We start from the raw sequence: 26,702 nt of genomic DNA, 5'->3' as shown, positions 1-26,702 counted from the left end.
TTCAGACCTAAGAATTTGACTTAAAAGTCCAGATTAAAGAAATACCACTAGACTACAGTCTTCATCAAAACATACTAATTGGTGGTCAAGAGGGGACTCACTTTGTGTTTCAGTGGAGCGCAGTTCCGAAAAGAGTCTAAGTCTCATGATGGATCTTATGCAAATTCAGGTTAGAATCAGAAGATGGTTGTTAATGATGCTGAAGGGCACAAAATACTTTTACGCAAACATTTTTCCAACTTTTTTCTCAAGTTCCCAATGATCGTGTCCTAACCAGCACCTCTGTCCGCCTCCACACTCTCCCTCCACAGACACAGGCTCCACTCTGCATCCAGGACTGCTTTCCCATCACAAATCTCATCGTGGCTCTCTCCTGCTAAAGCCTTTCAGCTGGCCACCGCATCTCCCACCTGCAAACTCCAAACCCCCTAGCGTAGCAACCTAGACTCCAGGATCCACCCAAGCGGACCCTCCAGACGATGCCTCTGCTGTCCTATCTCCCCTGTCCAAGCTGGGTTCCCACCAAACAGCACCCTCTAGACCCACCCCCGTGCTCTGCCCCATGCTGGCCCCCGGGGCCCAGCTAGCCCTCCATCCACCAGCCACAGAGTGAATTTCCACCTCACACTTAAAAGGCTTAACTGTCTGTCATCCTTTCCTGTTCATTCGTCCATTCCACAATCATCTATTGAGCGTAAATGTCTATTAAGGAACACAGTTGCTATGGGGAAGGCAATGGTGAGCAAAAGAAACAAGATACCTGCCCTCAAAGAACGCAACAAACAAGCAGAGAATAAAGCAATTAAAAGATAGTGACACCATCCGTGGAAGGACTAGGTGGTGGTGACGGCACCTCCTCCTTCTGTCTAATTAAATTCACGCCAAGTCTCAATTCCCCTCCTGGAGGAACCTCCCTTCCCTTTCCTTAGGAGACATGCTCCATGCGGGTGAGACCACCGGCTGGGGTCAGGACCTCTGCTGCTTAGCTGCTTGGGCTGGGATTAGGCTGGGAGGAAGGGGAGAAAGATGCCATCACAAATATATTATCACCTTCTGGGAGCCCAAGCCCATGATAAGTAAATTGCCCACATCCCTTGTGCCCTGAAGTATGTCCAGAGCTGGGGACATTCCCAGCAGTGGGAATAGTCAGCATAGGCAGGAGCTACAGATTCCCAAGGACCGTGACTAGAGCAGACAGACTACCTTGGAAACCCTGAGACATAGGGAATCTCACTTCATCAATCTGGCCTCAGTCTCCACACCTGGAAGATGGGGATGGGGCTGGACATGTGGTGTCTGATTTTGCAGCATCTCTGGATACAAAAGGAGCAAACTGTCTTTGCTCTTTCAGTTCAGGCCAAGGACTCCTGCTGACTTGTAATTCCTCCTTATCTATGACTGGCAATGTCTGATGCTGTATCCCTATGGAATTTATCACCCCCTTTCTGAAATAATTTAAAACTCCACAAAGGGGAAGCTTTTCCAGAGTCTAACACATAGGAAGTACTCAATGCATGAACTATTTTTATCGTTAAAATTGCTCTGAAGAGGTGTGGTCCAGGAGAACGTTAATCTTGTGATGGGTTTGGCCTTCTTTTTTTTTTTTTTTTTGCGGTACGCGGGCCTCTCACTGTTGTGGCCTCTCCCGTTGCGGAGCACAGGCTCCGGACACGCAGGCTCAGCGTCCATGGCTCACGGGCCCAGCCGCTCCACGGCATGTGGGATCCTCCCGGACCGGGGCACGAACCCGCGTCCCCTGCATCGGCAGGCGAAGTCTCAACCAATGCGCCACAGGGAAGCCCATGGCCTTCTTGACTTAGTGGATCCCCAGATGCTGGAGGCTCATTGAAAGCGGAAGTTGAGTCTGCTTCTTGCTCACCATGGATGTCCCAGCATCTGGCTCATAGTTGATACACAAAGAACATGTATTAAGTGAATGAATGATGAGAAGATGGTAGCAGTTGTTATGATTGAGCCTTTGCTACATGTTGGACACATTGCTAAGCACTGTCTCATTTAATCCCCAAACCATGCTAAGAGGTAGGAACTGCAGCTCTATCATCATTTTATAGATGAGAAAATTGAGAGCCATATGACTTGCTGTGGTCACACAGACTGTAAGTGGAGAGTTTATCTGACTCCAAAGCCAGTGCTCTTAGCCACTAGCCTGGGCGCCTCAGCATGGTCATAATTTACATGTGCTGAGTAGACAGGCTTTACTAAGTTTTCAAATAGCTCATCCAGTGCTCAGGTTATAGGTGGGGAAACTGAGGCTTAGAGAAGGACCACAGCCTCCCACATGTGGTCTGTGGAGCCAGAGGTGCCCACTGAGAGTCTGGATGGGACGAACCTCTGGAAGGGCTCCAAGGAGGTGGGCATCCGAGCTCCCCAGAGACAAGGGGACAGCCTTGCCTCTCCTGTTGGGCTGAACAGGCATCCTCCGAGGTAAGGAGCTTCCAGAGCGGGTAGCCCCTTTGGGCACTGCTCAGCTTCCTGCACCGGCTGGGTTCCGGTGCCAGCTCCCCCCAAGGCTGCAGGCTGTGCTCACTGATTGCTGAGAAGCTCCCGCCTGCCATCATAAAACAAACCTGTTTGGAAATCCTGCCTTTATGTCTCCTGGGGAAAGGGCAGGGGAGAGAGTCTTTTCCCCCAACCAGAAGCTCTTGGTTTGGGGACAACGCCTATCATTTATAGCTTGTTCCACCTTGGGCAAGCCACTCTGCTACTCGGTGCCTTGATTTCCTCATCTGTCCAGTGAGGATTAGAATGTGGGCTAGTAGATTCTGAAAATGCTCAGCACAGGACTTGGTACATAAATGTTGGGTGAAAATGGGTGAGTGAAGGGACAAACAAGATTAAGTCTAGGGAAAGAAACACAGCAAACTAACCATAAAGAATTTTCAAACTGATTATATTTGATTTAAAAAAATTTAGTAAGCCACTTTTTCAAAGCTGGTACTTAAGGGGAAAATGTATGTAAAGGCGTATGTGACTTATGGACACACATATAGAGATTTTTAAAGGGATTTCTAGGCATTTTAAAGGGCTTTTGAAATTGATGATAGTGGTTCCATTGAAGAATTTTAATAAATATGAATTATAGGAAAGTTTGGACAGTTGCCCTTTATTTCTTTTCTATACAAATTGAGATTTTTCTCAGGTACATGGCAAGAGCTAGAAAACAGCAGAGGAAGAGAAAGGGAGCTAAAGAAAATGTGCAGGGAAGCTTGCCGCGGGCATAAATAACAAGGGCTGTGTTTGCTGGAACGTGACATACACGCATTGCTAAGCAGGCTGCATTTGATCCTCAAAACAATACTAAGAGGTAGGAAGCAGTGTTATCTTCATTTCATAGATGCAAAACCTGAGAGCCATAGATGTCCTTTCCCATGGTTACATAGCCAGTAGGTAGAAATGTGGGAATTTCAATCAGGTTTGTCTCCAGAGGAGAAAGAACAGTTGTGAGAATAGACCTGGTGTCAGATGGCTGCTCGTTGTGGACACCAGGGGGCGCAGTTATCCAGTACAGCTTGGTTGTTACAACAGTGAGCCGGAGACAGGAGCTTTGTGCCACACGCTGCTCCATGCTCTAACCATAGTGTGATACTCCACCCCATGCTCTAACCATAGTGTTACATCCCACCCCATGCTCTTAACCATAGTGTGATACCCCACCCCATGCTCTTAACCTTAGTGTGATATCCCCAACCATGCTCTAACCATAGTGTTACATCCCACCCCATGCTGTAACCACAGTGTGATACCCTACCCCACGCTCTTAACCATAGTGTGGTACCACCATCCATGAGCTTAACCATAGTGTGACCCCCCACCCATGCTCTAACCACAGTGTGATACCCTACTCCATGCTCTTAACTATAGTGTGATACCCTACCCCATGCTCTTAACCACAGTGTTACATCCCACCCATGCTCTTAATCATGGTGTTCTACTCCCATTCCTGAAGCAAATACTAAGATGTCTAAGATAGAAACACTTAACTACTCAGACATACATATTGCAGTGGCCATCGTGAAGTCTAATGCCTGGAGAATAGATGTCAGTAGCAAAGATGATTGGTGTCCCTCCTCAAATCCCCTCTAACCCTAACCCGAACCCTTTCAGGGCATCCCAATAGGACCTGCAGCTACCACCACATGCACCTTTACCCTGAGGGCCTACAGACGTTACTTAGCCCAATCTTATGGCCGCCAAAAGCGCTGCCCGAAGAGCAGCCCTCAGTCGATGACTGACAGGTTTGGTGGATCCATACCCAGCTCCCTTGCCTCTCAGATGGGACAGCTCTGAGATGTGTTTTCCACAGTTTCCCAAGGGTCTCCAATCGGAGTAAGCTCTGGTTGCCCACAGTGGTAACTTGTTGATGACATATCTTTTATTCACTTCCTTCAGTTACCCACACTTTTACTAGTATTTCCTAGGATCAACTCACACATAAACTACTGTCAGGGTTTGCTTCTGGGGGAATCCAGAATAAGATAGCCAAATAAAATAACAAATAATTGCCAAATAAGATAACAAGATATGTTGACCAAGAGATGTCATCATTGGGGCTTATCTTCAGTGTTTAAGTTGTATTGTATGATTAGGCAACAGGTATTGAGTGCTGTAATATGTCTTGTTTCCATCCTGTATCCAGGCATACGGGGAAACAACAGTACAAATTCATTGTCATCTTTCTATCCTTTTTAGCTGAAAGTTGCAGTCAAAAGAAAGCAGGGTTTGCAGTCAAAAGATCCAACTCTAACACTTACAAGTGGGACTAGTAACTTAGGTAAGGCCCTTCATCTTCTAGAGTCTTAGTTTCCTAATCTGTAATAATAATTCATAACTCATAGTTTGGTCATGAAGAAAGAGTCAATGAGATCAGGCATGTAAAATCTTTTCTCATATAATAATGTCCACAAAATAAAAGGCCCCCAAACAGATCATTTTAAACAAGGCGTCCCCTTGTCACAATCCTTTACACAAAAGTATTGTCTTCAACTGCCCTTTTATTTTGAAGCATATAATTTTAAGATAAGCAGCATCTACACACCTACCAAAAGGAACACCAATACCTTGGTTTTAAAAACCTAATCATAAAGAGATTTCAGGTAAATATGGTCATGTATAGCCTGGTTATAGGATCTCCCTCCCCCAAATATCTAATGAAATGAGCAGAAAAAAAAATTTTTGTTTTGAAAAACAACAGTAATAACAACCAAACAAATCTTTACACCGAAAAAAACTGGCCATCAACCAAACAATAAAATTATACCATAGACTTTGAAAATTTGCACCAATTAAGGGTAATTCTAGTGTGGGGCTAGAATTCGGTCTCCACTCCTTAGAAACATCACTAACCAGAGAAGGGGATTCAAAAACGGTTAAGAACTCTCACACTAACATCCTAATCTGTGAGGGAAATAGAGTAAGGAAGTGAGTCAGCAATCCTGGGGAAAGATAAAAAGATGACTTCCCCCACAGCAAACCTCAAAGGCCCTGGGGCTTCTCAATTTCCAAGACTTTGTCCTAATTTGAGAAGACCAGTGGAAGCCCACAGAAGTAGAAAATCCCCCTGACCCTGTGGAATGGGTTCTGTAGGTCAGGTCACAAAATCTCAGAGGAAAGAAAAAGCAGAGCCCAGACCTCCCAGAAGGGGCTTCCGGCAGCCCTCACCACCTTCCGCCTACAACCCCATTCCCACCTTTTATAGAAGTTAGTGGAAGATCGTACTCACACCTCAAACTGTGGCTTGAAAGACAAGACAACCCAGAAGACAAAAGGAGGAAAGGAGAACAGGAGCACAGGGCAAGCACCAACATGGCACATGGAAGAAGGAAGAAGGGAGAAGAGAAAGAGGGAAGAGATTGCCCAGGGCGTGAGGAATGTATGTATGCAGAAAACAAGAGAATAAAGTCATTTGAGAGACTGTAGGTGCAGAAGAGAGACAAAGTTGATCCAACATGAGGATAACAATTGTCTCAGAATAAAGAATCCAACATGTAGAACAGAAGTTTTCAAAAGTATAACCTAAGAAATGAATAAAGAGTGAATCTGTAGTCAAAGGGACACACCATGTTCTAAGAAAGATGGTTATGGGAAGATCAACACAAGACCCACCATAGTTAAGTTAATAAACTTCAAGGATAAGGAAAGATGCCTTCGGGGCTTCAAGCAGAAAAAGCCAATCACTAAAGCAGAAATATCAGACTCGCTCTAGGCTTTTTTATAGCAACATTCAATTTGCCAAGTACCGAAATACAAATGGGGATCCATCCTGGGTGGAAGGTTTAGGGATGACTTTTGTTTTCTTTTTATGCCTTTCTATATTGCATGCTTTCCTTAATTGTTTAAAAGGAGCAAATATTACTCATGATAATCAGAAAAAAATGATAAAATTATTTTCATTTTGAAAAGCAAAACAAAGATAGAGGACCTGCAAGAAACCTGTTCTGTTTCCATATCAAACCCCATTCCTTCTCATTTTACCTTGAATTCAAAGAATCAGACCATGAGAGACTCAGGAAATCAGGCCACCCATGCCTTTAGGCACAAGAGAAACAAGTGAATTCCAGGACTTGGAAGAGCATTCAAATAAAACCATGAAGACTGCTAAGTTCCTTTCACATATTTTAAAGATTGTTAGTGTCTTACACTTGCTTCCTTCACAATGGAGTAATTAAGACTCAAATTTGGAAGTCACCCAGCCTTGAGTTTGAGTCCCACTAGAGATGTAATTTGAGGAAATTACTTAACTTTCTTAGGCCTAGGTTACTTTATATGTTAAATGGGAAACAAATGATAGTAGTAACTACCACATAGCAGTGATAATTAAATGAAATAATGTATGTCAAATGCTTTTCCCAATGCCCGTCACATAGTTACCACCACCATCATTCAGCAGCTGCAGCAGCACCATTATCTCTATTATCATCATTACCACCATCATCTTCATTTCTATCAGCATCATTATCATTATCACCATCCTCACTAGCATCATCACCAAGACCATCCCCATCATCATCATTGCCATCATCATCATCATCATCATCATTACCATCATCACCATCATTATCACTAGCATCATCATTATCATCATCACCACCCCATCATCACCATCACCGCCATCATCACCACCACCATCATCATCATCATTACCATCACCATCATCATTACCACCATCACTCCTTGTTAAGAGACTTTGGGCTTGTCACTCCCCTTCTCTGAGCTTCAGCTAACTCATAAAAAGGGGGGAAATAATTCAGAGGAGTTTTAAACTATTATCATAGTAGCTAACAATTATTAAGTAGGTAACACTTATTGAGTACCTCTCATGGGGCAGACTTGCACACGATTGTACTTGCACACAATTGTTCATTTAATCCTCACAAGTACCCTCAGCAGTAAGTCCCTGCTATCATACTTCACATGTGAGAGATCTGAATTCTAGAGGGATCTGGTGGAGCCAGGACTTCACCCTGTTCTGACGACAGAGCCCAAGCCCACTATGCCTCACCACCTTCTTTGGTTGTGAGGTTCAAAGGAAATAATGGAAATGAAAACCCATCAGCACAGTGAGCTGTGTAGGATCCTCATGGTTGCTTATAATTGTTCTCTGGGGGTGGTCTGAAGGCCTGATGAAGGAAACAGAGACCTGATGTAGATGTCCTGTGAACCCCAGGGTATCTTAATCATTCCTCCACTGATCCTGAAAACCTTTACAGAGCACCTGGTATGTGTGTCCTAGGTGCTGTGCTGGGAGGAGGGCCATAACCAATAAACAAGTCATGGCCTCAGCCCTGAAGCCACAAAGAAAGTACAGGGAGGCAGGTTCGTCAATGTTCTGCTCCATTGGAAGCTGGTGCACCAATGTTAACTGAGTTATCCACAGATGCTTCCAAAACACACCTAGGAAAGTCAGGGAAGGTGAAACACCAGCCCTCAATCCTCTTCAGGCTTCAGAATAGCTGTGAACTGCCCCCTGGGATATGCAGCAAGGCTCATGGCAGTGTTATCTGCAGGACCAACTGGGTGTGTGACACATACGCTTTCCAACAACGCAATATCACATGCTCTACAGACCTAAGGTTGGTTTTAGCACATTTCAACGTGCAATCATTGTTCCTGCACATTTTGATAGATACCTTTAAGATAAAGAGACTCCCCCTTTTGTAATAAACTGCATATCAAAGCTTTTCAAAATTAAATGTTGAGCATTAAATTCAAGTAAGTAAATACCAATCGCCTGTCTACTCTCTGTCAGGCAAATGGAGATGCTGCCTGCCCTGGAGGCCTCACAGTCTAGCGAGGGGTCGGGGGTGGTCCATTCTGAGTCATTTTTGAGGTGTGGAGTCCAGGGCTTGCTGGCAGCATGCTGGGTGATTGTTGTGAAAACTCTGGAGAGACACAGACTTGAGGTGGTCCTCTCTGTGACCTTGGGTTGAACTTGATGTTGAGTGCTGCAGTTGTATGCAGCGCTCTGTCTAAAAGCTTTGCGTCCATGGGATGGAGAATTCCCAAATTCGGCCCCTTCCTTCCATCCCCACCGCCACCATCTGAACGCTCTAGACAACCATCACCTCCTCCTGCACCCAGCCCTGCATCCTCCGGTCAAGCAGCAGTGATCTCTACAAAATGCAAACTGATCACATCAACCCCTACTTCAACCCCCTCATTGGTTTTCTTCAATGGCAACCCCTCTCCTTGATCTCCAGAGGCTGCTTAATTGGCCCTGCTCACCTTTGCCACCTCATTCCATGCCTCTCTACCCTCCCTCAGGTGTCCAGACAGACTGGCCTGTGTTCTGGACCTTGACCCAGTCCTTTTCACCCCTAAGGGTGTCAGCCCTCCCATCCCTCCACGGGCATGATCTTCCCCAAATCTTCACAAGCTGCATCTCTTCCTTCAAGCCACATCTCCACCGTCATCTGCCCGGAGGGCCCTCCCCACAACTGTTAACCTAGATCCCCACCCCCTCCACTGCCCTGAGCATTTCCTCCAGTGCTTACCACATGCTGCGATTATCTATTGCTCCTTCACTTCCTTTGCAAGAAACAAGTCACCTTGTCTCTCTCACCAGATGAGGGAGTCTCAGCAGGGCAGGGGCATTGCCGCTCTCCTCCAAGACTGTGGGGCCAGCCCCAGCACAGCCAATAATCACCGAATCTTGATGGAATGAGCCTGGTGGTTCCCAAACTGAGATGTGCAAAGGCCCTCAGGGTTTCCTCTTCTACTACCCATCCTGTCTTTTCTGTGGACCTCCAAGGTGTAGGTCTGATTCGAGTGGAGACTCCTGTTGAGGACGGCGGGGAATGGGAGTGTCATCCTGAACCCCAGGTCCTGCACGTGGTCACAGGGCCCACTCAGGGTCACAGTCTGAGGGTGCAGACTCAGAGAATCTCAGCCAGGTGTGGTGCCCAGAGGGCACTGGGAAATGTGACCAAGTAGTTTGGGTTGCCATGGTGACGAGGGGCACTCCCGGCTTCTGGAGGCAAGGGGTGAGAAACATTCTGCAATCACACAGGACAGTCTCTCAAAATAAAGCATTGTCCTGCCCCAATGACAATGATGTTTCTGCTATTGCTCCACTGCTGGGGCGACTCAGGGACTGGGGCCCACCAGGCATCCAATCGAGAGGAGGTAAGGACTCCTCTCAAGCAACGATTAGCAGAAAAACCTTGAGATTTGGAGGTCGAGTCCCAAACCTGAATCTCGGCTCTGCTACTCAGGAGCTGAGTGACCTTGGCTAAGTCAAGTAACCTCTCTGCGCTTCAGTTTTCTCATCCAGGGAATATGGTAGTCAATACCTGGCTGACTCAGTTGTTCTGAAGATAAATTATAAGCATTCCTAGCACAATATATTCAGTGTCAGTCGCCTGGTACATCATGTTGATACCATCGTACTCAGTCTGTGGAGGAGCACAGCTTGATTCAGAGGCCATTTGGAAAGCCAAGAGGACGAATCGTCTCTCATTTGGGTGGGCCAGCTCAGAGGAATGGTTTATGTTACCTTTAGGGGTTACAGGCTGTAACTCCAGCACCCACTCCCAAAGGCATCACTCTCCCAGGTAGAGCCGGCTCTTACCGGGTGGCGGTCCCCTGCCACATGGAGATGGGTGCTGGCGGCCTGACCTTCCCAGGGAGATTAATCTGCGCCCTGGCTCTGGTTGCAGGCGGCATCCCCTTCATCCTGACCGGCGAGTTCTTCCAGCAGTCGCAGCGGCCAGCTGCCTACACCGTGGCGGGAACCGTCAATTGGCTCTCCAACTTTGCCGTCGGGCTCCTCTTCCCGTTCATTCAGGTATGACCAACAAGGGGGCTGTTGCTCGTGAGATCCCCTCCGAGTGATGGATGACTCATAACGCAGACGCTGAGCCTCTCTCAAGTGGAAACTCTATTGGCCCAAGGATGGCAAAAATGTAGTTTGGCCTAAATCCTTAATCCTTTCTCTCCCTTCTGCGTGGTCCGGGAGCTGCTCCTAAAAGGGCCGTCTCAAAAGAAGCGGGCTTCCCGTCGCTGAGGGTCTGCAGGGAAACCTCGGGGAGAATCTCAAACCTGCATTTTTACAGTGCACTCGTCCTGGTGTGAGACAAGGTCCGTGTCCTATCTCCAGGGCACGCTGCCACCCTGCCATGCACGTAGCATCCTCATTGTCGCCAGCATCACCACAGCTAATGGGGTCATTGTCCCAAGGGTGACCACCCTTGACAGGAGAATGATAACTCAGGAAACAGATACAAGTTCTTTTTGCATAAAGAATCTATTCATTCACTCACTCATCCATTCCACACATATTTACTGAGTCCCTACCTTGTGCCCGGCACTGTTTCAGGCAATGAGGATAGAGGGGAACTAAAGCCTGTGTTCCATGGTCTTGGAGCTGAAACGGGAAGCAACAACAGAGGTGGACATGCTATTTTAGGTGGGGCAATCAGGGATGGCCTCTCAAAGGAGGTGACCTCAGAGCAGAGACCTGAGTGAAGTGAGAGAGCAGCCTGGGAGTGGAGATGTCCAAGAAGAGAAACAGCAAGTACAAAGGCCCTGAAGCAGGGCCATGCTTGGACGGTGTAAGGAACAGCAAAGGGGCCAGTGTGGCTGGAACAGAAGGAACAAAAAAGACAGGAGAGGCAAGAAATAACATCTGAGAGTTCTCCAGGGCCAGGAACACAAAGACGAGGACTTTACAAGTGTTCCGCACAGAGCAAGGGGCCCAGCTACATTCCAGGAGGGAGGGTCAAGCTTCTCTGCCCTAATTCCCACCAGGGTTCCCTGCTGCCCAGAGAGCAGGTGACACCACTGGTGAAGGTGAGAATCCAACAGAAACCTCTGAGAAGGAACCCACCATCCATTTTCAGGGCCTAATTCAACCCTCCTCTTTTCATTAACTAGTGCCAAGCCCAGCACATTCCAGAGCCTCTGCTGCAGGCTGGGCTGAGTGAAGGTCAGTGGCCCAGCTGCAGGCCACGTGATGGGTACTCCTGCATCCCCGACTGTAGCGCAGTTACTCTGCACCAGCCCCCCTGCACGTGAATTATGAATTCACGTCACCCTCATGCAGCCCTGAGCTGCGGTTTCTCATCCTCTCCATCCTGCAGAGAAGCTGAGGCTCAGGGAGTAGATGGGGTCAGCCCCCGGTCCTGAGTCACTGTCCAACCCGGTGGCTCTGCCCTGCCCCCTCTTCCTCGTCAACATTCTCCATGTGCCACTCTGTCTCAGCCTCAGAGTTAGGGGCTGATGCACTTTGCAACTTTTCAAGCATCCTGACTCAGCTACAGCTGTTGCATCTCTGAAACGTAAGTGCCACGGGGAGGCCATGGACCAGAGAATTAGAGGCGGTTCCTCGTTCATTTACTCCATCCTCAGGGCGCCTTCGCACGGCTGGGCCCAGAACACAAGTTGTCTTTTCAATTGACTTCAAACCTTAAATGGCTTTTTCCGCTTTGGTTCAAAGCCAGCAGAGCCAGGGGGTCAGTACAATATTCATTATTGTGGGGAAAATTCACTTTAAATCGCTTCCTTGCCAACGCACATCTCCCCACCACCCTTACAAGTTAAGTGAGATATTCTAGAGCCTTCACACAACCCACAACTAAGCTTTATGTGTCCTGGAAGTAGGCCACATCTTCTGAGCGATTTTGCGGGGGCATGAAAGACCTCTGGACCCCCAGACCAAAAAAGGGCATCTCACTTTCCTGCTGCAGTTTGGGAGTTAACAGCACTGACATGCCACTAATGCTAGTGTTTACTGAGCGCTTGCTGAGTGCCAGGTGCTATTCAGCCCTGTCAGTGTTGGGAGGTAGGGTCTGTATTTCTCCCTTTACAGACCAGGAGCCTCAGAGAGATGCTCAGAGAAATGACAGAGCCAGGTTTGAACCCCTTCTCTCACCCTCATCGGTACGACACGGGAGAAAAAACCTTTGGTTATAAGCAGATGACTCTTTTAAAAGCCCATTTGACCTGGGGTTGAGTAGTTAATTTATCTTTAAGCACACAGTCACACACACACACACACACACACACACACACACACACACACATACCACACAAACCGCTCAGAGAGGTCTCCAGCTGAAATTGGATTTCTGTGACTTTTATTTCACGTTGTTCATTTGGCAAATCGTAGCCCATCCACAGCGTCTCCCAAGTAGAAATGCGGTACTGCATTTATCTTGAGATATTTTCTTAGTCCAGTGAGTCTGGCCCAGATTCATGCTCAGTGCATGCTAGCTCAACATACGCAGCTGGCTTACATGGCAAGGAAAGGGTAGAGGAGAGGACAGTGACCACAACTGGGCATTTACTATGTACCAGGTCACATGTGCAGTCACGCCACTGCATGGAAAGTCTTATCAGCCCCATGTATCAGTCAGGATGGGCTGGGGTTTGCTGCAGGAAGAAACAGCCCCCAAGCCTCAGTGGTGTTAAACCACCTGGGATAGTGGTAATGTTCACTGCAGGGGAGACTAGAGATTCTGCCCCACAGCTTCCCGACTCAGGGATGTTGGCTGGCAGGACCCTTCTCTCTGAAATAACTGCCCCCATGCCAGGTGGAGGGAATGTGGCAGGTCTCACACCTGCCAGTTAAGACCTTAGCATGGCAGTGACGTGTGTTCTGTGCAACTTTCCGTGATTGAAAGTCACACGACCACACCTTACTTAAGGGGAAATGCACTCTGCCTTGTGTCCCAAAGGGGAAGAGCCAGAAAGTTTGTGTCCTTCCCTGATGAGGGACTAGGGAGCTAGGGAGCCCACTTCTTGAGGAGGAAAGTTGGGCTCAGGAGTCTTTTTCATGGACGGTTGCCCTGCAGATAATTGTGACTTTGGTGTGCTTCTCGGAGGAGGTGAGCTCAGGGTCTTTCTACTCTGACATCTTGGCCACTCTCCAGGTAAAAATGAGACACAAGAAGAAACTGCACAGACTTTGGGGTCAGACAGCCTGACCTTGAACCCTGGCTTTGCAGCTCAGCAATTAGGTGAAGGGAAGGCTGGTCAAACTTTGCCCACCTTTGGTTGCCCTCTTAGCCATAATTTTCATTTCTATAAAACAAGAGAATTGCCCCACTTTTGCAGCAGGGCTCCCCAAAGAATGAGAGACACAGTCAAGACTTCAGTGCAGGGTCTACCCACAGACACTCAGGATCGGTTGCTGTCATGATCACTATTAGTACTGGGAAGGCTGTTTCCTGCCGTGCGATCTTAGGGTCACCTGGAAAGAGGAGACAGGACAGAAAAAGCAATCATGGTAAACGCTGGAAACTTGCACCACCCCTTACTGGCTGAGCCATCAGGACAAGTGGCCTCTCAAAGCTTGCCTTCTCCCCCTCCTTCCTCCTTCTCTCCCACCCATCCTGCCCCCTTCCTGCAAAATGTTCTTGATGGGCTGGGCTGGGCTGCCTTGACCCCTGGGGAGATTACTATCACTCTCTGTTTCTCTGCCCTCAGCCACAGGCTGCCTTCTCCTCTGAGAAGCAGAGTTCTTCTCCTCTGCCTTCGCCTTTGCTGTGGACAGCATCACTGGGTCCCTTGGGTCGTTGGTTGTAAAAGCCTCCAGATAACTGGGCTTCTGCCGTTAGCATCAATATTTTCTGGTTGGGAGAAAATGGCATGCAAATGTATGCCTGCTTGATTCCACTGGAGTTCTAAAATTCCTTTCGAGTTCAACAAAATCTGGAAGCAAGAAAACGATTCTTTTCAACTTGAAAAATATCCCAAATGCCTGTGCAAAGTGAGGGGGAAAGCTGATACCAATCTGAGATGGTGGGCTCTAACAGCAAGCAAAACCGCCCCCGGCCTCTCTGGATGGGCCAGGGGATCCTCTGAGGAGAGAGCGTCTTTCATGCGCTCAGTGCCTGTGGGCGTCAGCATCGTGCTGTGCCCTGCAGGCGGGCACTGAACAGGAGGGCGCAAACCGCCTAACATTTCGGGAAGAACCGACACGACTCTCACGGAGCGGGTGTAGTTTCACGGGAGGAAGTAAGGTGGGGGGCTTAAGTGGGCTGACCAGTGCAGGGACCTTTCAAGCTGAGATTGAGGAAGTGTGTGTGCGGAGTGGGGGAGGGAGGCGATGCCTGGCAGAGAGACGGAAGATGCTGGCCGAAGCCCTGAGCAGGTACAGAGCAGGCATCCAAGGATGCCTGCCAAATCCCTCGAGGCGCTGAAGGTATGATAGGGATTTGGGGTTTATCCGAAGGACTCTGGGAAGCCACTGCATGATTTTAAGATACGATTCATTTTGTACTTTTAAAAGACTTCTTTAGCTGTCTGCTGGGAACTAGATTGAGGTCAGGGGCAGGAAAAATGGTTGCTAAGGGGATAGAAACCAGAACAGTGGTTAACTCTGTGGGGGAGTGGGGCGGGGGGAATGGACTAGAAAATGGCACAAGGAACTTTCTGGGGAGGTGGGAATGTTCCACATCTTAATAAAGGTGTTGGTTACACAGGGGTATACTTTTCTCCAAATGCATTGACCTATATGTACAATTAAGATCTGGGTAAGTTACCGTATGTAAATTCTTTCTTGATAGAAAGTTGTATGTTTTTTAAGAAAGGAAAAAGATGTTTCAGGGTAACGTCATCAGGACTTAGTAACAAAAACAGGCAGAGAGGGAGGAAATAGTCAAAGGTGATTTCGGACATCCGTCTCGGGCAGGCGGGAGGATGGCAGTGCCAGTTCTGAGAGCAGTGGAAGAGAAGCAGGCTTGCCCGGGACCGGGAGGCTGCGAGTGGGAGGCGTCGGCAGGGTAGTTAATGTGGCTTCCAGTGAGCTGAAATGCCAGGGCTGTGTCTACTCAAAGGCTCCTGGGCAGCACCAACAAGACCTTAATGGGACACGTGACAATGACGTGGAAGCCACAACGCATGCCAGAGCCGTAAGTCATCCCTAAGATCCCTGCCCCATTCTAACTTCCCCCAGAAGCATCCTAATGTTTCAGGTCCATTCTGCTCGTAAAGTAGAACAGCCCGGCCTTTCAAAGCTCTTTGCAGAATTGGTACAAGTGTAAGGCGCCTGGCTTCCCATCAGTTCTTAAGTGGTGGTCTGGGCCCTGACTCATCCGCGAGCTCGTTTGAATCACCAACGAACCAATGTTCCAGCTCCACAGGCGGGAGTGGAAACTCAGCAGAAGAATTCTGTTTTTGTCTCATCGTGAAAATCTAACTTGGACCACGTTTTGCATCTTCGTGCATCTCCATAAGAGCCCTCCCATTTCATTCATTTATCCCCTCATTGGACGTATTTATATTAAGAAAATGCTTACAGTGAGCCAGGCACTGTCTTAGGCTGAGGGTACAACAGAGAGCAGGGGACATGGATTCTGCCATCATGGAATTTACACCCCAAGCTGGGCTTGGGCACCAGGCGAGGAGATGAAAAGTTGGGGGGAGAGGGAACAGCAAGCACAGAGGCCCAGAGTCAGCAGGAATCATGATGGGAGGCAGGAGTGACCAAGAACCAATGTGAAGGAAGCACAGGGGGTTTTTGTAAATAAAGTTTTATTGGAATGCAGCCAAGCACATTCAGGTGTGTTTCATTGTCTCTGGTTGCCTTCCCACAAAAGCAGAGTTGAGACGTCCTGACAGACTGGATGGCCCTTTATAGGAAATGTTTGCCAACCCCTGGGCTAGACTTCCAGCCTGGAGATGCCAAGGGGAGGCTAGATTGGAGGCTACTGAAGGAAGGAAACACACCAGGACTTTTGGGAGGATCTGCTGAGAGGACAGGAGGTGTGACGAATGACTTTCAGAGTTCTAGCCTGTGTGGTCCAGCCTCAAACATCCCCCTCTACATTGTGCAGAGCCCCACAGAGAGGGAGGAAAGCCAACATTCACATCATACTGGATGCTCGGCACTGTTCTAAACACCCTGTGATTAACTTACTTAGGAAAAGAGTCCACACAAGACACTATGATGAGTTCTTGGGACCCAGAGAGGGGTGACATGTGCCTCTGTCCCCAGGGAGACAGCAATTGGGATGCCGCCAACTCGCAAAGAGTGGGACATGCCCTGTAGAGGTTTGTGGACATGCTTGGACCCAGTGTGAAAGATGAAGAGAAGGCTTCTAAGTCAGAAAGAGTCCTTCTGGTCAGTTCTGGGGGATGGAGCTGCTATTGCAGGAATTATTCATTCTAACTCAGAATGCGTTTTGCTTTTGATTATCTGTTTGATGGCTACTTCTAAACTGAACCCAGAATTACACCAGGTTATCATTTTGTTACCTCTAGAGCTCATGGCTTTTGGTGACTAGATTTCTAGGCAGTGCCCATGCCTCTCCCCCTGTCCACACCCAACAAGGCTGATATGCAAAGGAATCCAGGACTAATTTGTCAGAGCTCACGACTTTGTTCCCAGCACTGTACTTCGCATCTACTTTCCTTGTTCAGGGAAGCTGGCAGCTCTAAAGAGCGGCTGTGTTTTCACATCGTTCTGATAAACTGGAGTAGAAGAAAGCTGAGATTTCTCTTTATTCTCAAGGATCTTTTCCTAAAAGTTGCACTTTGCCACAATTGCCTAATATTTTTAGCATAATTTGGTGGTATAGTGCATTCTCAAAAGAAAATTTGTTTCTCCATAGTAAAGAATATGGAACACTTTCATGATCATTTGTAATAACCCAATGGGTGTATTCAGAGAAAGGATGTAACTATAGCTTATAACACTTTCATAAGTTGGAGAAGGAAGTTTACCCAGGTGAGAGGGCCAGACACCTACAACTGATGAAGTTCTCCTGTTTCTACTACTTCTATTTCCTCTGAGGCTCCCAGGGGATCCTCAGGTCCTCAGGGTCCTGCCTCTACTTCCAGACTGGTCCTCAGCTGAACCACCTGGGAAGGTGAGCCCTGCATCCTGGAGGATTTTTTTTTTTTTTTCTTTAACGAAAGTGCTTACATCTGACTCCAGCTTTAGAGCTTTCTTTTGGTAAGTTTCCTTTTGATACCTGTTCACCATGAGTGAATTACTGCTTGGGTTTAGGCTCTTTCATTTACACTATTAAATGTATATTTATATATGTATATTTTAATTATGTTATGAAACACATTATATGCAAAAGAGTATGAACTGCATCATATACATATCGACTGAAAAAAAGGCACAACCTGAAAGTTGAGAGTTATGTTTTATTCGGTGGACAAAACTGAGGACTTAAGCCCGGGACACAGCATCTCACATAGCTCTGACAGACTGCTCTGAAGAGGCAATGGGGGGACCCAGGATATATAGGGGTTTTTGCAACAAAGACCAGGTAGTCGGAACATCAGAAGATTGCTGTTAATTAAAAAAAACCAGATTATCTCAAGTTAGGAAATTTAGCGCTTTTCTATGTATGAGATGATGCAAGAGTCTGGGCTTACTGAAATCATTCCTTTGATATGCACCTCAGCTATCTGGGGCCAGCATTCTGTGTTTTCTCATCCTGAGTTTCTTCAGCATGCAAAGTTGGAGAGGGCTACAATGTCTGATGATTTGATGGCGGGCATTCTGTTTCTATCCTGAGTTCCCTCAGGGCTCACCTTCAGAGTGGCTGTCATGTGATGGCTTGATGGTCGCAACATCTTTTGTTTACTGATATGACAGGCAATATTTTTCTTTCATATATACAAAGAGAAAAATTGTTATTATTGTAATTATAGAATGCATTATATTTAGAAGTAGTAGGGAAAATCAATGTAGTTAGCCAACTTAAGCTATTGCAATGCCCTGGGTGCCTCTCCCTAATCCCTTAGCAGGGATTTTGTGCTAATTATTCTCTAGGTTTTCTTTAGGATTTGACCCCTGTATGAATGTGTCCCTTAACAATCTAGTGTTTTGCTTTTCCTGGTTTTTATATTTATACAAAGAAAATCATCCTGAAGGTATTTTCTGTGCCTTGTTCTTTTACTCAACATATACTGTTGAGCACCATCTGTGTCATATGCCCGGCTACAGGCCGTTGTTTTTTACTACTCCGTAGAATCTTTTGTACGAATGTACCCAATTTATTTATCCCTTCCCTTTTCCATGAGCATTGGTGTCGTCTCCCATTTCCTTGCTCTAGAAATAGTGCTGTTATACAACATTGTAAATCTATACTATACTTCAAAAAAATAAATTAAAAAAAAAAAAAAAACCGGGCTTCCCTGGTGGCGCAGTGGTTGAGAGTCCGCCTGCTGATGCAGGGGACGCGGGTTCGTGCCCCGGTCCAGGAAGATCCCACATGCCGCGGAGCAGCTAGGCCTGTGAGCCATGGCCGCTGAGCCTGTGCGTCCGGAGCCTGTGCTCCACAACAGGAGAGGCCACAACAGTGAGAGGCCCACGTACCTCAAAAAAAAAAAAAAACCACTTCGTAGTGCTACTACGAACATCCAAGTACAATGCACAGGAGCTTCCGTGCTGACGGGAACGTTGGCCGTCTGCTATGCAAAGCGGGAGCCACCAGCCATGCGACTGTTGAACACTTGCACGTGGCTAGTGCAACCGAAGAACTGAACTTTTAATTAATTTAAATTCAAACAGCACCACTCCAGAACAGATCCACGCTGAGTGTCATTGCTGGGTCATAGGACACGCACAGCTCGCCTTGACTCGGTCAGGCCCAGGGATGCTCCAAAGTGGTCGTGGCTATTTACAGTCTCAACTCTATCCACAGGTATGAAAACGCGTGTTGCTCATCAACACTTGGTACTGTCATTGTCAGGTTTTTCACGTTTTTGCCAATCCGATAGTGTGAAATGGTATAAAATTATGGCTCTAATTCCTATTATCCCAAATTACTAAAGGAGAATGAGCACCTTTTCACAAGCTTATTTGCCATTTGTAGTTCCTCTTTTGTGAAACGCTCATTCATACATTCTGCCATTTTCTCTGTTAGGTCATCTTTTTCTTATTGATTCATAAGAGTTGTTGTTTTAAATTTGGGGTACAAATTCTTTGTTTGCTATGTATCACAATACTTCCATTTGTGCCTCTTGTACTCTTTGTATGGTACCCTATTTTGTTTGTTTGTTTTGTTAGGGCAAGAAATTGTGACTTTATTCGGAAAGCCAGCAGATCAAGAAGGTGGTGGACTAGTGTCCCAAAGAACCATCTATGTATGGTACCTTTTGATGAACAGATGCTCTTAATTTTAAAGTTGCCAGATTTATTTTTTTTAATTTATGAACTAAGCTTTATGAATGTGAGTGTTTTACAGAAAACCTCTAATATGATTTTGTCCATTTTACTAATGGGGAAAACAAGGCCCACACCAGTCGTGGGTGCTTCCCAGGGTGCCATGATGAGTTGAGTGTTTGACAGAGTCAAATCTGGAGTCAAGGTCTATTGCTTCTTAGGTAAGGTCCTTCCTGCAACAGATGTGCTGCCTAAAATCTCGCTCGGGGGACACTGGACTTACCCTCCCATACCAACCATACTTCGGAGGGGTTGAGTAACTTCTCAGCAGCAGTTGAATTTCTGAGCTGTTTTGAAGTAAGAGAGGAGACAGGGAAAAAGTGACATGTATATCCTCTGTGCCAGGCACTTTGCCAGATGAACTGCAGTGAATGAATTTGCCCAAGAGAGGCAGGTATGGAAGTGATACAATGGCCTCCATATCAGGCCAACCTGGGTTCAAATTCCAGACACGGCCCTTACCAGCTGGGTAACTGCAGGCAAATCACTTGCCCTTTCTGATCTTCACTTTCTCACCTGTAAGAGGTTAGGAAGATCTGCTTTGCAACTGCTATTGGGGAAAACTGAAGGATCCCAGTAACATTTATCTGCCCATGCACACACACACACCCCCCAGATAGGGAGTCCTGGTAAACAATGGAGAGAGTGTAAGCTCCCAGCCGGGCCCACTTCGGTGTAAGTCCTGACTCTCATCGATCCCTACATGGCTTTGGACATGTTTCAGAAGCTCTCTAATCCTCAATTTCATCTCTTGTAAAAAGGAAAGTGGCTGTATCATCATAGTGTGGGCTATGGGAATCGGATGAGATAATGTCTATAATATTGCTGGTACCCAGGAGGTGCTTAATAAGTGCATTTCTCTTCCCAGATTAAGTGCAATCACAGCTTGCAGTTGATTGCCAGGTTGCCACATGACTGCTGGCACGATATATATTCCAATAACTTGGCCCCTGAGGGTCCTGAGGTGGGCAGTGTCCTTTCCCAGGATGCCTGCAGTACCGCACGGTTCTTGGCTCAATTCTGTGAAGTGGTGAGAAAAATCCTGTTGCCGCACATTGGGTCTCTTGGGAAAGGAAGTGAAGCAGGTGGCTGCTCCACCGGTGTCAGCTCTGCAGGTGACAGAGGGGTCCCAGGCAGCTCCACGTGTGGCCCGGGGTAAGCAGGGAAGCTCTCTGAGCCTCAGCACATTTACGTATTCAGTGAACATTTGTGAATCTCCTACTATGTGTCAAGGAGTCTCCCAGGTTCTGGAAATACAAGAAAAATAACAACTCCTGTCCTTGGGCAGCTTACCACCTGGTCGGGGAGAGGGTTAATAAACAAGAGACGATCCTGCTGGGTAGCGGTGGATGGTTTAAAGAACAATGAAGCAGAGTAAGTGGAGAGCTGGGGGAGCCCTTAGAAACAGAGGCCAGAGAGAACTTCTCTGAGAAAGAAAGCCGAGATGAAGGGGAGTGGGAAAGCAGGATGTGCAGACATGTAGAAGAAGATTATTCCAGGAAAAGGGAAGAGCATGTGCAAAGATCCTGAGGATATTGGAGGAGTGTCAGAAAGGCAGTGTTGTGGGAGCAGAGAAAGAGAGTGGGAGAGGGAGGGCAGAGAAGTAAGGGGGCCATGTGGGTACTGGGCTTAGAGGCCATGGTAGGGACTTGGGCTTTGCTCACCTGCCTTGGGATGTCATGGTGCATTTGGAGCAGAGGAGTGACACGCTCTGTCCTTTGCTCAACAGAATCACTGTGGCTTCTCTCTTGAGAATAATCTTAAGCTGGGACACAGGAGAAGCAGGGAAATCTGTTGAGAAGCTGTACTAACAATCCAACGCAGAGATGATGATAGCTTGCACCAAAATGGTAACAGGAGAAGTGGTAACAAGTGCTCGGATTCAGAATATATGTCAAGGTAGAGCTGACATGATTTCCTGATGTATCAGATGTGGGTGTGAGAGATAAAGATAAGTGTTTGGTTGGCTTAAGCAAATGACAGGATGGAGGGGCCATCAACCGAGGCCAGGAAGACCAGAGCAGGAACAGGTTTAAAGGCTCCGTTGGGACTTGGTAAGTCAAGATGCACATTCAGCATACAAGTGAGGATGTTGAAAGCCATATTGAATATATCTCATTTCATCTTTAAAAGAATATGTGGTATAGATCACCATGTTAGAAATGAGGAAACTTCAGTCAGTGCATTGAAGTTCTATCCTAAATGACACATCTTAAGTGTTGACACATCATGTAAATGATGGAGCCAGGATTTGAATTCTACCCAACTGACTATAGAGCCCACCCCCTCCCTTCTCTGTTCCACTCATGGAATCTCTGTGGACAAGTGGGAAGGCACATGCACGCCCAGCCAAGTGCTCCCAGGTGTGGACTCTTTACTCCATCCAGGACCGCTCTATGGCCTCCACAGGGCAATGCCTCATTTAATTCTCACAACAACCTATAACTACCATTATTATCCTCATTTTACAACGGTGGAAACTGAGGCACAAAGAGCCTCAGGTTCAGTACATGGTGCATCTAGGATGTGATCCAGAGATCAAGTTCTTCAACACTATGTCATATTCCAAAATTAAGTGTTTGTCAAATCAAAGAATAGCATGTAATTGACTAAAATCAAGATATCGCTTGCTGTGAAGTATCATTCAAAGACAGTGTCACCTTATCTTTGAATCAGTAGACGTTTGTTAAATGAAAAAGGCACAGCCCTGACAGCTGGAACCTAGAAAGCCTTTTATTTAACAAACATTTATTGATCAACTACTATGAGCCAGGCACTGGATAGGAACAGGAGCTACAGAGATGACTGAGTCCCCCTGCAAGCTCAAGGTCTAGTGCAGTGGGCAGGGTCATTCCAGTGCTATAATCAGGATACATAAAGTGATTGCATTCGACATTTCTCTTTTTTTCTAGTCTCTCTTATTTGTAAGAAGCCATATGTCTCAGAGCAGCAGTGAGTTAAATCTTTTGCATATTAGAAAAAATGGTGTTATCTTGGCCTAGCCTATGCTCTGGAATTTTTTTATGAACTGGGGAATTTCACTTCCCTTTTGACATTGCACTTTTCTCATGTGTATATTGGAGGGAGGAAGAATGTGGTTAATGGTAAATATGAACTTAGGATAAGATTCAGCAAGTATCACATTTTGCTTTCATGATGAGTAATTTTTATATGCCTTGTTTTCAAAATAAATAAATAAAGACTGCCATTTCCTCATCTTTACCAGGGTTTGAAGCTGATTCATTTGTGTCTCATGTGAGAACGTCTCATGTAGACATTTATAAGGCACATTTACCCATAGAGCCAGCCTCACACCTGCAGTGTTTTATCCAGGAACATTGATACATGAATGGGAAACTATTTTTAAAAAATCAGGGCTTCCCTGGTGGAGCAGTGGTTGAGAGTCCGCCTGCCGGTGCAGGGGACGCGGGTTCGTGCCCCAGTCCTGGGGGATCCCACGTGCCACGGAGCGGCTGGGCCCGTGAGCCATGGCCGCTGAGCCTGCGCGTCTGGAGCCTGTGCTCCGCGGCGGGAGAGGCCGCGGCGGTGACAGGCCCGCGTACCGCAAAAAAAAAAAAAAAAAAAAAAAAAATCACAGCCAATTTAGCAATTGTCTTTTCTGATGTTTTTTGTCTCTGCCTTCCCACAGAAAAGTCTGGACACCTACTGTTTCCTGGTCTTTGCCGCAATCTGCCTCGCAGGTGCTCTCTATTTGTATTTTGTCCTGCCTGAGACCAAAAACAAAACCCATGCAGAAATCAGCCAGGCATTTGCCAAAGGGAACAAGGCCTACCCACCAGAGAAGAAAATTGACAGCTGAACCTGATGATAAACAAATGGAAGGCCTGAACCAGACTCCTCCTCCACACTGGAGAATTGTGTCAAAAAGAGGATTGTCTGAATGGATGATCTCACCATTTTTGGAAACGGAAGAGTCCCCCTGCAAGTTCAACCTTACTAAGTATTTAAAAATAAACCTTTGCTAACCTAACATCGCAGCCATTTGGGGTTTATTCACAGCTGAATTCCCCAAACTCTTCTGGCAGCTGGAAAGAATCACCCTATGTTTCAGTGGACCCAGCGTTCTTCTGTAGACATCCATGGCCTGCTTTCTTCATGACTTGCCCCATGGTTTCAAAATGAAATTGGGGAAATAGCATTTGAATGGTTTCTCAAAGAATAACAATGTAGTCCGACAGAGAACTCGATGGACTAGAAATCCAGACTGAGTTTCCAGTCCCAGCTCTGCCAGAAATAGCCTTGAGCCACCCTCAGCCTGGATCCTGAAGCATCCAAGGACCCTTGGCTTTGATCCTGGATGAAGGTTTTCATACCTCCTAATAAATGCCTGTTTCCAATCTTTAGCTGTACCTTGTGGATCTCAGACTCAGGAGAGGCTGATACCAACCCACCACCCTCCAGGTCCCGTCTCTCCAAGGCTGTCCCGTGGGGCTCCAGAAATATCTTCACCTCTGAGTATCAGATGTGCTCACAGAGGGCATAAAGGGGATCAATATGTAGAAGACCTAGAGACGCAGACATAAGAAGTAACTTCCCAGAAGCTGAGGCAGGGACTGCAAATTTAACACTGTTCAGTTGAAAAAAACAATGTTAAGAATGATTCTGAAGTTAAACCTAAGCTTGGAGGAAAGGAACACTGTGATTGATTAGTGATGTCTGCCACAGGTATAGAGTGAGAGTATCACACATGCTTTATGTTTGCCAATCTTAGAAGAGATTTACCTGAAAGACGATGTATTAGTCAGGGTTATTTGGAAGAACAGGAAAAAAAATATATATATATATATGTATATATGTAATTTATTATGAGGAATTGGTTCACACAATTACAGAGGTTGAGAAGTCCCACAATCTGCCACATGCAAGCTAGAGACCCAAGAAAGCCAAAGGCCTGAGAACCAGGGTAACCAGTGGTGTGAGTTCTACTCCAGGTCTGAAGGCCTGAGAAGAGAAGTGCTGATGGTGTAAGTTCCAGCCCAAGGGCTGGAGATCAGTGTCCTAGCTCAGCCATCGGGGTGGGAGCAAATCCTCCCTTTCTCCACCTTTTAGCTCTATTCAGGCCCTCAGTAGATTGGATTCCCACCCACATTGGGAAGGGCAATCTGCTTTACTCAGTCTACCAATTCAAATACTAATTCCATCCAAATTACCCTTGCAGACACACCCAGAAATAATGTTTAACCAAATATCTGGGCATGCCATGATCCTGTCAAGTTGACACACAAAATTAAACATCACAAGTCCACCGCTTGTCAACTTGGCACCTATATGCATCTCTTTAAATCAGACTCCAAACAAAGACCATAACGAGGTCATAAATCTGCCTAACATGATAGAACTATCCTATATTCAACCAAAAGTTCACTAACCCCTTCTCCAGAAGAGGAGGTAAAGGCCTTGAGTGATGTTTGCTCTTCTCCTTGATTCTTCATAACTGAAATGCTATGAGGTAAAATTAACAATACTTAAGGACTGTGATATAAAGTCAATACATCTTATGTTACATGGTGAGGAAATAAAAGAAAGAAAACGAAGATATTGTTAGATCTATAGAGAGAAATATAAACCTGTTCATAAAGTGAGGAAATACTCGTGATAATTACAATCTTCATTCTGTAACTGGTCATATGGTCATAGTTGGTATTATCACTACCTCCTTCCACTTTTTGTATTCCCTTGGCCTTCAGCAAACACCTCAGCTGGTCCTGGTTCTTTATCTGGTAGGGTGACCCAAACCTTCTTTCCTGAAGGATCTGGGCCATTATTAATCCAGTGACAATTGGGTTGTTATAGTTTTTCATGACCCTTAATCACAGGGCTTGGTAATACTAATGATGCCCTAAGGGATCTCCTGTTTCCAGACGTTCTCCCTTACCTCCACTGTGGAACAGTCATCCAATTTCCCCTTGGTGGTCTGGATCAATCACACTAGACAGCTCAGTATGTCCCTTTTACTGTTTGCTTGTTGATTCAGAGGCACGAGGAGCCCAAAGTGACTGGGTGACAGTCTCAGTGGAATCATTATTGTACATCCTGGTGGAAGGATTCCTCCTCCTGGAACTCAGACTCCTAAGCCAGCAGAGCATAAGACTGCAGGAACAGGAAACAAACAATTTGCTAGGGGGTCACTAGGGGTAATAGTGAATGATACCACTCGCATTTCCACCCCTTAATTCCTGGACCCGTGAATCTGTGCTATGGGAGAAACAGCACCATACTGGACACTGATTCAGAGCTTACACAGCCTTATAGGGAACTTTGCCCCAGCTCTGCAAGGTATTGCCACCTAGCTGGCACTGTTAAGTCTTCAAAAGTCCATTCCAGCATCCTATGGAGCCAGCTGCTTCAGGATGGTAAGAACATGGTAGGACCAGTGAATTCCATGAGCATGAGCCCATTGCTGTACTTCTTTCGCTGTGAAGTGAGTTCCTTGATCAGAAGTAATTCTATATGGATATCATCATGGTGGAAAAAGATTCCATAATTCCATGGGTGTATAAGAAACACCATGTGCAGAGTAAACAAATCTGTGTCCAGAGTAATTTTCTATTCCAGTAAGGACAAAACACTTCCCCTTCCACGATGAAAGTGGTACAATGTAATCAACCCACCCCAGGTAGCTGGCTGATCACCTAGGGGAATGGTGCCGTACTGGGGATTCTGTCAGTCTTTGCTGCTGCCTGGTGGGGCACTCAGCCTTGGCCGTAGCCAGGCCAGCCTTGGTTAGTGGATGTCCATGTGGCTGAGCCCGTGTGTACCTCGGCTCCTGCCACCATGGCCTCTTTGTTGATGAGCCCACTGGGAGATGACGAGGGTGGCTGGGGAGAGAGACTGACCGGAATCCACCAAATGGGCCATTCTATCCATTTGATTATTAAAGGTTTCCTCTGATGAGATCACCCTTTGAAGATCATTCACATGGGATACAAATATCTTCACACTTTTTGCCCATTCAGAGAGGTCTATCCACATACCTCTTCCCCAAATTTGCTTGTCACTGATCTTCCAATCACGTTCCTTCCAAATCCCTGGCCAC

General features: G+C 46.6%; 1 protein-coding gene across 1 annotated transcript in view; it reads left to right on the top strand.

Annotated features, from left to right (window-relative positions):
* The window catches only part of SLC2A9 (solute carrier family 2 member 9), a 183,937-nt gene extending 158,692 nt beyond the window's left edge, over positions 1–25,245 (top strand). The window contains exons 11-12 of the mRNA XM_030863845.2: positions 10,176–10,303; positions 23,295–25,245. Of these exons, the coding sequence (XP_030719705.2) occupies positions 10,176–10,303; positions 23,295–23,465 (299 nt within the window). The 3' untranslated portion in view covers positions 23,466–25,245. The remainder of the gene's footprint in view (positions 1–10,175; positions 10,304–23,294) is intronic.
* Positions 25,246–26,702: the final 1,457 nt, after the last annotated feature.

Source organism: Globicephala melas, chromosome 5 (genome assembly GCF_963455315.2).
Source record: "Globicephala melas chromosome 5, mGloMel1.2, whole genome shotgun sequence".
Lineage (NCBI taxonomy): Eukaryota > Metazoa > Chordata > Mammalia > Artiodactyla > Delphinidae > Globicephala > Globicephala melas.
The sequence above is the reverse complement of the archived record's forward strand: the minus strand, read 5'-3'. Positions and strand labels throughout refer to the sequence as shown.